We start from the raw sequence: 9,662 nt of genomic DNA on the forward strand, positions 1-9,662 counted from the left end.
AGGCTGCACGAGCTCAGTGCCTAGCTTGGCGCCTTCGTTGTGACAGGCTGGATCAGGCCTGGGCGCTCCAGCAGGTTCCACTGCCCGGCCCTTCTCCACGTGAGCACAGAGATTGCTCCTTCCGAGGGCGGACACCTCTATCGCCCCCAGTTCTGTTTTCTATTACAAATCATGGGGCCGCAAACCTTCTTGTATGTATCGCCATGTTCACGCCTACAGGTGTGTCCCCTGGGAGGGGCCTCCAGATCACATGCTTCGCCTTTCCTCACTGTCCCCAAACTGTTCTCTAAAGTGGCTGCACAGAGCCCACTGGAGCTACTCGACGCCTAGGCTCAGGACCAGCCAGCGGGAGTGTGCCCCTTCCTTTCAATAACCAGGTCCTTGAAAATGTGGAGCCAGCGGTGCCCGGCTATCCTGTGCCGAGGTTCGGATTTGGGTTAGGACTCACCCACCCTTCTCAGGCACACGACTCTCCATCCGTCCCCAGCTCAACACTGACCTCTTGGGCTGGGGACAGGGAGACCCGTGGGTGCTCAGCCAGGCAGCAGGGAAAGGTCCCCACTCTGCCAGTGCCAGGCCACCTTGGAGACCACCACCCAGCCGGGCTGCACGCCCAAGCGCATGCAGCTGATTCACAGAAAGAAACAGCAAGTCTCACCTTCCTCGTTCCACGCCTCCACGGCCATGCCCAGGTTGCGGGCCTGAATCTCCCCTCTGTGTACAGGCACGGTCGGGTTCTGGCCCATGAAGCAGGAGATGATGTCAGTGCCACCTACAAGCAGGCAGAAGAGGGCACGGTTCAGGCAGCTGAGAAAGAGGCTTATTCTTACTATTAGTGCACAACAAGAAGGAAGGATCTGAAAGGGAAAATATCTATGACTCTCCCCAGATAAATACTGGGGGGAAAAAAAACAGACAGCTGGGGCTTCTTTTCAGGGAGAAACAGGAGAGGCAATGTGGACATTGGTGCCAGCCCCCAGGTCTGCTGATGTGTTTTTGGCCACGTCTTCCTGCTAGAGGATGCGCCAAATAAATGACCTCCCATGGTCACACTGAAATACGAGACACAGAAAGCAGAAGTTTCGCCCGCCATGTGCACCCACGGGCACTGCCCGGCAGCCGGTCCCATGGAAAGGAGGGCTTACTGCGGCTTACAGGGCTTCATGGAAGCACAGAAACCCCCCACTGTGAGGACGCCGAGGGCTCAGGCTGTGCTAGATGGTGACACTCCTGCTTCTGGAAAGAGCTCGAAATGGAGTCAGGCTCCATCAGGCAGGAGCAGCAGGGACTGCCCACCTAGAAGACCCCCCACTGCCCACAGGTATCCTGGCCCAGGCCTGGAGCGGGAAAAGCCAGCAGCAGGGCAGAGCTGCAGGGAAGGGTGCAGAGTCACACTACACACACATGCGCACAGAGGCGGACAGCAGGGCCGGTGAACACGCTGGGGCTGATGGTACTCAGTGAGGGAAGCAAGCATAGGAGGGTGCCAGGGAAGTGAGAAGCGCCTGCCCAAACTCAGGGCCTGGTGTCTGCGCTGCTCTTTTTCTTTCTTTCTTTCTCTCTTTCTTGCTCTCCTCTCCTTTCCTTCTCTCCTTCCTTCCTTTCTTCCTTGTCAGAGTCTCACTCTGTCCCCAGGCTGAAGTGCAGTAGCACAGCCATGGTTCACCACGGCCTTCCCCTCCTGGGTTAAAGTGATCTTCTCATCTCCACCTCCCAAATAGCTGAGACTAAAGGTGCATACCACCATGCCTAGATAATTTTTTTTTTTTTTTGCAGAAGGATCTTGCTATGCTGCCCAGGCTGGTCTCAAACTCCTGGTTTTAAGTGATCCTTCTGCCTCAGCTTCCCAAAGTGGTGGAATTACAGGCATGACCACCACACCCAGCCTGTGCTACTCTTTATACATACTTGTATACCTGAAAAAATATATATTCATATGGTGAGACCTCGTCTCTACAATAAATCAAAAAATAAGCCAGGCATGGTAGCATGCGCCGTAGTTCCAGCTACTTGAAAAGCTGAGGGGGAAGGATCACCTGAGCCCAGGAGGTCGAGGCTGCGGTGGCTGTGAGCGTGCCACTGCACTCCAGCCGGGGCAACAGAGTGAAACTCCAACTAAAGAGATATATATGTATGTATGTAAATGTATTCATTAAGCAAATGTTTCTCCTAATCAGGGTCCATGTGTATGAGCTGGGAGCGAGAGAGTTCAAGGTCCGCGTAAAATGACTTGCTGTTGCCGGGCTCGGTGGCTCAGCCTGTAATCCTGCGCCTTTGGGAGGCTGAGGTGAGTGGATTGCCTGAGCCCACGGGTTCGAGACCCGCCTGGGCAGCGAGACCTCATCTCTACAATAAATCAAAAACTAGCCGGGCGTGGTAGCGCGTGCCTGTAATTCCGGCTACTCGGAAGGCTGAGGCGGAAGGATCGCCGGAGCCCAGCAGGCGAGGCTGCAGTGGCTGGGAGCGGCCGCTGCACTCCAGTCTGGGCGACAGAGTGAGACTCCAACTCAAAAAAAAAAAATATGACTTGCTGTCTCCACACACCAAGAGGGTCTCTTGGCCTCAACTTTAAAAAGACTTGATTTCTTCCCCCAGGCAGAGACTCAAAACGTGATGTCTTTCCTGTCTTCGCTGGCATCTCACGTCACTGACATGCGCGTCCCGTAGCAATGAGTGTCACATTTGTTTCTGCCACCATCAATGTCTGACCAGCCTCCCAGGCCCCAGAGGAGCCACAGAGCTCCCGCCAAGCCTTCAGGGTCACCAGGTGGACGGCGTGCTGCTTGTGCTGCTTCAGGGTCAGCACTGGGACAAGGGGGACAGCGGCAGTAAGACAGGCCCAGACCCTAACAGACGTGGCTCCCTGAGATGGCTGGGCTGGTCCAGAGACAACTCCCTCCCCACTGTCCACGCACCCTGGGAAGGCCCAGAGGCCCAGCCACTCCGCCACACCAGCCTGGCCCAGACCAGGGGCTGCTCTGCGGCCTGAGGGCCTCGGCAGGGCCAGGAGGGGGCAAGGAGGGGCTAGAGGAAACCTGGGTCCCCCCGAAAGGGTCAGGGAGGAGCCCCATCTGGAAATTCTGTAGACATCTGGGGGACTGTCGAAGCCTCAGCCAGCTCCAGGAGGTGTACCCAACCCTCAGATGGGAAGAAGAAAGCAGGGGAGGGATCACCCCTGCAGAAGCTTGCTGGGGCGGAGGTAGAGAGGGGTACAGGTTCCTGAGAGCGCTTATCTAAAGACGGAGCCCTGCCACTTCCATCGACTCGAAGGCTGGAGCCAAGGCAGTGTACACCATGAACAGCCCCCAGGAGATCAAACAGCAATCCAAGTGCCCACAGCCAATCTTGACTGCTGACATGACCCCAACCAGAAGCCCAGGGTTCCTGACATCCTTCCTGCTGCTTGCCTGCCGGGGGGAACAGCCCAAGACCCCTAGCTTCGGGCCTCAAGCAAATGGCACCTTTCAAAGAGGCGTTTTAAGAGCTTTTCTCAAATCACCAGGAAAAAAATCAGAATTACAGATATATAAAAAGAAAAGTGACCCAAAGCTTTCTAGAGGCTGAAACGGAATCAGCTCTAGGTTCCATTGTTAAGGGGTGTATAAAAAGGGGTGCTCTCTCTCCATTTACACACAACACCCCCACAAAGGAAACCATGTCGGCTTCCACGAGGAAAAGGCAGAACGCTGAAGGGGTAAGTGGGGACACAGCGCCCAGCTCCTGTGTGGACTCGGAACTTTTGACCACACACACACATTATTTTCCAAAGCACAACTTTACGCTAGGAAAACAGTCCTGAGAAGACAAATCCCTTGTAATCCACATACAATGCACCCGCAGAGACACACACGGGTGTGTGTGGATGCAGCCATATGCACCTTTGTTCCCAACCTACAAAAAGGACCACCCCTTATAATTCTGCAGTCTGATGTTTTTCACTCATTGGAGTCATCTTTCAATCAAAATATGCTTCTTTCTAAACAAATGCTATCATCCTATCACGTCTAATGACTGCATAAGTTGGGGCGTGCCTTAAGTTACTCAGTGAATTCCCTCCCACTGGGCAGATAGGTCATTTCTATTTTTACTAATGTAAACAATACTGCAATAATTGTCCTCGTATACAGTTGGTCTTCATTATTTGCAGATTCTATTTCTGCAAATTCACTACTCACTAAAATGTACCTGTGGCTTCAAAATCTATACTGGGGCTGGGCAAGGTGGCTCATGCCTGTAATCATAGCACTTTGGGAGGCCGAGGTGGAAGGAACCCTTGAGGCAACGGAGACCAAGAGTTCAAGACCAGCCTGGGCAACATAGTAAGATGTTAAGAAAATCTACAAAAACTTATAAAAATTAGCTAGGCATCAGAGCGTACACCTGTAGTCCCAGTTACTCAGGAGGCTGAGACAGAAGGATTACTTGAGCCCAGGAGTTCAAGATTAGCTTGGGAGATATAGGCAATATAGTCCCACCTCTCCAAAAAAATCCATAAACGGAGCACTTGAGTCACCCACACACACGTTCTGCACAAGGCGACACTACCTCTTCCCTCTCACACAGAAAACCAGGGAAGGGCGGGCAGCTCCCCTGGGGCTCTGACACCTTTCGTGGTGCCGTCTCGCGCGAGTGCTGAACACTTCTGAGCTAGAAACTACCAGAATGAGCTGTCTGGGGATTGAAGACTATACTCAACATGAGACGTGTGTGTGTGTGTGTGTGTGTGTGTGTGTGTGTGTGTGTGTACATGCGGGTATTCCCCCAGGAGAGCAGCGGCTCAGTCTTTGCTAACTCAGGGTCCACAGCAACTTTCTAGAACATCCCTGCCTGGAATGAGACTCAACTGTGCACAGTGGCACCCTGGCGGACGGTGTCCTTGGATGAACGCAAATGTGCAGGTGTGCAGGGCAGAGGGCCAGGAGGACTGTCCCTGCCATGCAAGCACCCAGCAGGAGCCATACCTGAGATGGAACCCAGGAGGACACTGCTCTTGACGTGCGTGTACACGTAGTCGTAGCTCTGGGCCTTCAGCGGGGAGCCCGTGGACAGCAGCGTGCGGAGCGTCTGGAGACTGTGGGTTTCCGCTGGGGAAGAATCACCAAGAGACCGACCGGGTCACGGCCCGACCCTCTGTCCACGCACACAGGAACAGTCACTGGCGGGTCTAACCTCCTGGCCTGACGACACAGGCGGCAGGGACGCAAGGAGAGACGCTTACCTGGCTTCAGGCCTTTCTCTTCAAGCACGGACAGCCACTTGGCACCTGTCCCCAGGACGGTGATGCTGCGGGTACAGGCGGGAGAGAAAACACCAGAAGGGCATCAAGGCTCCACCCACCAAAGCGTTCAGTTAGTGATTTCCTTCTTTGTGTGTGTTTGTTTTGAGCTAGGGTCTCATTCTGTCACCCAGGCTGGCGTGCAGTGGCGTGATCACAGCTCAATGCAGCCTCGACCTCCTGGACTCAAGGGATCCTCCCGCCCAGCCTCCCGAGCAGCTGGGGCTACAGGCCCATCAAACATACTTCGAATCCTCGGCCCATCCTCTTTTCTTAACCGAGATCACGTTTCTATGAAATTTAGAAAAACACAGCTCTTCTCTTCTTGAGCGTCCAGAATCCACAGCTTTGTCCCCACGTCTGTGCTCCGAGAGACACATTCTCCAGGGGAGCGTCATCTGATGTGCCATCTCCTCCTCGCCCTGCTTCCTGCCAGGCACCCTTCTCGCGTAAACGCGATCTTCCCAGTAAAGGATGAGTTCTCTGGGGGCCCACGAGGCTACGAAATTGAGTTTCCCCACATGGCCCTGGGCAGTGGAGCCTGGTCCCGGCACACTCGGGTGGAGATGCATTCTGGGGGCACGGCTGCCGTGGCACGCACGGTCTGACACTGCAAGACGAAGCTGCAGGTCTTCGGGGCCAGGCTGGGTGCAGCCAAACCTACAGTAGAACAGGTCACCCTCCACGTGAGGGGTGGGTTACTCGGGTCCTTCTGCCCCCAGGCCTTTATACTCTTACCTCCCCAGAATCACGCTGACACCACCAAAGTCACCCCTAAACCACAGGCATGTCCCGGGTTACCGCTCCCAAGAGATGACTGTTGGGGGGCGGGCATGGGGACTGGCCCCTCCCATCATCCCCTCATGCTTATTTCATAAACTCAGAGTCTGATTAACACTTCAACATTAAGGTGTTGCCCTCTTTGGGAATACCTTTTTTTTTTTTTTTTGAGTTGGAGTCTCACTCTGTCGCCCAGACTGGAGGGCAGTGGCATAATCACAGCTCATTGCAACCATGACCTCCTGGGCTCAAGTCATCCTCCCATCTCAGCCTCCCAAGTTGCTAGGACTACAGGCACGCACCACCACACTGGGTTGATTTTTTTTTTGTAGAGACCAGGTCTCGCTATATTGCCCAGGCTGGTCTTGAACTCCTGGGTGAAGCAATCCCCCCGCCTCAGCCTTCCAGAGTCCTGGGATTACAGGCATGAACCACCAGGCCTGGCCAGGAATATCTTTTCACAGAGAACTGGAGACATCATAAGTCTAATGGTGGCCAGCCCAGCCCTGGTTACTGAAGCAGTGACCGCCTCCAGCCCTGGGTCTGAGCCCTCCAACCACCAACCACACCCAAACAACATCCAGGCTTTATGTGGCTCATCCTCACTCCACCCTCCAGCCCCTAGAAAACTCCAAGGCTCTCTGTGGCCCTAACAAGTGTTTAAGTATAGATGAGACTCTGCGACCCTGGAGGTGGTGTCCCCAGTCTGAGTCACAGCCCTGCGTGTCTGAGAAACAGGAAAGACCCCCACCCATCTCCGGGATTTGCACAAGACTGGTAAAGACACCCCATATGCCATTCTGTAAGCATAGGAGTCCCTGTTGTGCGTGTATCTTATTGCTCGTGAGCACTTTAGGGCATCCAGCACCAAGTGTGAGACAGCTTAGTGGCCCACGACCAGTGGGACCGGTGCCCGCCAGTGCCCAGAGTCCCGTGAGGATCCAGGTGTGGGTCGCCCACATACAGCGCCTCTACGGCCACTTGCTGCCTGTGGCTCCAAGAGCCTGAGGTCTACCGGTTTCTGCTCCTGCCCGCTATGCTGGCCTTTTATAAATGAGAACGCGATCGTGTCTCTCCTGATTCAACTGTCTATTCTGTTCCACTGGGGTGTTGGGAGCCAGCCATGGAGGCCCACTGAGCGTTAGGGATCAGGAAGGGGCGTTGACCCTGAGACCACTAGGATGTGTTTGGGAGCTGTTGACCCCATTCCCTCTCTCCTTTTTTACTTGGTACTGTAACCAGGAAAGGCTCCTGCTGGCTCTAACAGAAAACTCTGAGACCAGAATGTACACAGCTAAACTTGAGAATCTATTGTTCCCATTTTCCACGGTTTATGGTTTTTGCTTTTAAACAATTTAAGTTTAACTTTGAGTCACATTGAAGAGGCTTAGTGCAAGTCACAGGTTCTCTTGATGTGATTTTAGAAATTTATAGATATAGGTTTTAGGAAATAGTTTATATAGATTGAAGAAAATTTAGGTAACCATTTTATTGTAGAAGTGTGGTTAGTTTAGTTTGATTTAGGGGGGCAGTGAAGTTTGAATTAGGCCAGCTGGTGTTAGGAGAGTGTAACCATAGCAACAATTGTTTTAATAGAAACTAGTTTGAATTAGCACAGAATAGTAGAAGTTAATAATTCATTATGGTGGTTTCGGGTTTAGACATTGAGTGATGTTATTTCAAGATGATGCAGTTGTAATACAATTAAGGGCACATAAGAAACTGGTTTGGGGAACATTAAGCAAGCATAAGAAACAAAAACACAATTTGTGGTTGTTCTTCCTCATGTTCTTCCTCATGTATGAAAAACATTTGCTTGAGAGTAGGGGGTATCCTTTGAGAGTGGGGGTGTCCCTTGTGCACCTGGACCTGTTCATGTGAAAGGCACGTGCTACCTTTTGTGTCCTGTGATGATGACTTTGCAAAGTTTGGGGATAAAAGCCCTGGGATAACACTCAATAAACGGCTTCTGCTCACTCTGAACAGTAGGCCAGTCCCTTTCTTTCTCCCCTAGTCGCCTACTCCGTCTCACCTCCAGCAACCCCTGACCTTGCAGGAGCTGGACTCCCACACTGGGGGAAACCCACCCCCCTCCTAGCAGGCCCCAGAGGCCCTGCTCTCTGACTGCCGCCACCATCCTCACCCCACACGGACCCTCATACTCGGGTCACAGGGGTCCCCTCCAACATGCCCAGCTCACCTGCCTCAACCCCACCTTGAGGCATGGTGCCTGCCACTCTCTTCGCCTGGATCATGTGTCCCCAGACCTGTACTCCCAAGTGGTCAGGCCTTGGCCACAGGCCAGGACTTTGAAAGGACTCCCTAGCCCAGGTCCACAGCAGCCACCTCCCAGCCAAGCCATCCGCTCTCTCCTCCTTCCCTTCCAGCACCAGCTCCAAGAAGGCAGGGTGAGCTCAATCCTGGTTGCTGCTGTGTGGATCCCAGGGCCCAGCAGGCACCTTGGCACACACAGTCCAACGTGTGTAGGGTGATGAGGCAACTTCAGCCAAGTGATGCCCCACCCATTCATGCCCAGAACAGCAAGTGTGCCCACTCATGAGGTCCCTGCCCTCTGAACCACCTCACCACATACACTGTGCCCACGTGGAGACAGACAACACGGGACCGCTCAGACGATACCTACACTGATCACATGACTGACAAAACCTGGACAAGACCCAGGAGTTCCAGCCCTAACTCTCCAGAATGTTCCTGGACTCCTGGAGCCCACTCACACCCCCATGAAGAAGAAAATTCATCTTTTCCAAGAATCCTGTTTGTGCCTACAAAATAAATGCTCTGTGAAAAAAGGCGCCAATGAGTTGGGAGCTGATGTGAGGATGGCCAATAAAGATGGCACGCCTGCATCTGTCAACATCATGTCCAGTGTCTGCCCTGCCACTCCTCCTGCCCCAAAACACAGCTACACATGCACACACAGACACGCAGCCACATGCACACAGACACCTATACATGTACATACAGACATGCATACAGCCACACGCACACACTCACACTCCCAGGCACACATGTACACATGGTCACACTCACACATGTGTGCATGTGTACACTATCACACACTTATACATATACATAAACTCACATACACACATAGTGACACACTGCACACACACACTTTGACACACTCACACTTGAGCATACATCCACACTCATACATCCACACACCAGACACACACAGCTTGGCTTCCCTGGGGCCCCTCGTCCCTCGATGGTCCAGGGACACACATCTCCCTCCACCGCTCTCCCAGTGTCCCCCAGGGCACGGCCCTCCCTCATGCACCCCAATGCACAGTGTCCCCAACGGGAGCGTGGCTTGAAGGGAAAAGGGGAGGTTCTAAGCTGGCTCAGCTCCCAGGGATTTGATGAAGCTTTTTTGTTTAAGTTGGAGTCTCACTCCTTCACCCAGGCTGAAGTGCAGTGGCACACAGCCACCCCAGTGTTGACCTGCTGGGCTCTGGCGATCCTTCCACCTCAGCCTTCTGAGTAGCCATAACTACAGAGGCATGCTACCCCACCTGGCTGTTTTTTATTTTATTGTAGAGACAAGGTCTCGCCAAGTTGCCCAGGCGGGTCTCAAACCCGCAGG

The 9,662-nt window shown here is 53.4% G+C and overlaps 1 protein-coding gene across 3 annotated transcripts in view; it reads right to left on the minus strand.

Moving 5' to 3' along the window:
- AACS (acetoacetyl-CoA synthetase) overlaps positions 1 to 9,662 on the minus strand; it is a 62,796-nt gene that overhangs the window by 13,597 nt on the left and 39,537 nt on the right. For 2 of the 3 annotated variants that reach the window (XM_021708169.1, XM_021708167.1), the window contains exons 10-12: positions 5,219 to 5,283; positions 4,962 to 5,084; positions 659 to 772 (exon numbers count right to left, since the gene is read on the minus strand). In XM_021708169.1, coding sequence (XP_021563844.1) covers positions 659 to 772; positions 4,962 to 5,084; positions 5,219 to 5,283 — 302 coding nt within the window. The remainder of the gene's footprint in view (positions 1 to 658; positions 773 to 4,961; positions 5,085 to 5,218; positions 5,284 to 9,662) is intronic. The other variant, XM_021708168.1, reaches the window with a different exon arrangement.

The sequence above is a fragment of the Carlito syrichta genome, unplaced genomic scaffold (assembly GCF_000164805.1).
Source record: "Carlito syrichta isolate Samal-C Ts95f unplaced genomic scaffold, Tarsius_syrichta-2.0.1 Scaffold131698, whole genome shotgun sequence".
In the NCBI taxonomy this organism is placed as follows: domain Eukaryota; kingdom Metazoa; phylum Chordata; class Mammalia; order Primates; family Tarsiidae; genus Carlito; species Carlito syrichta.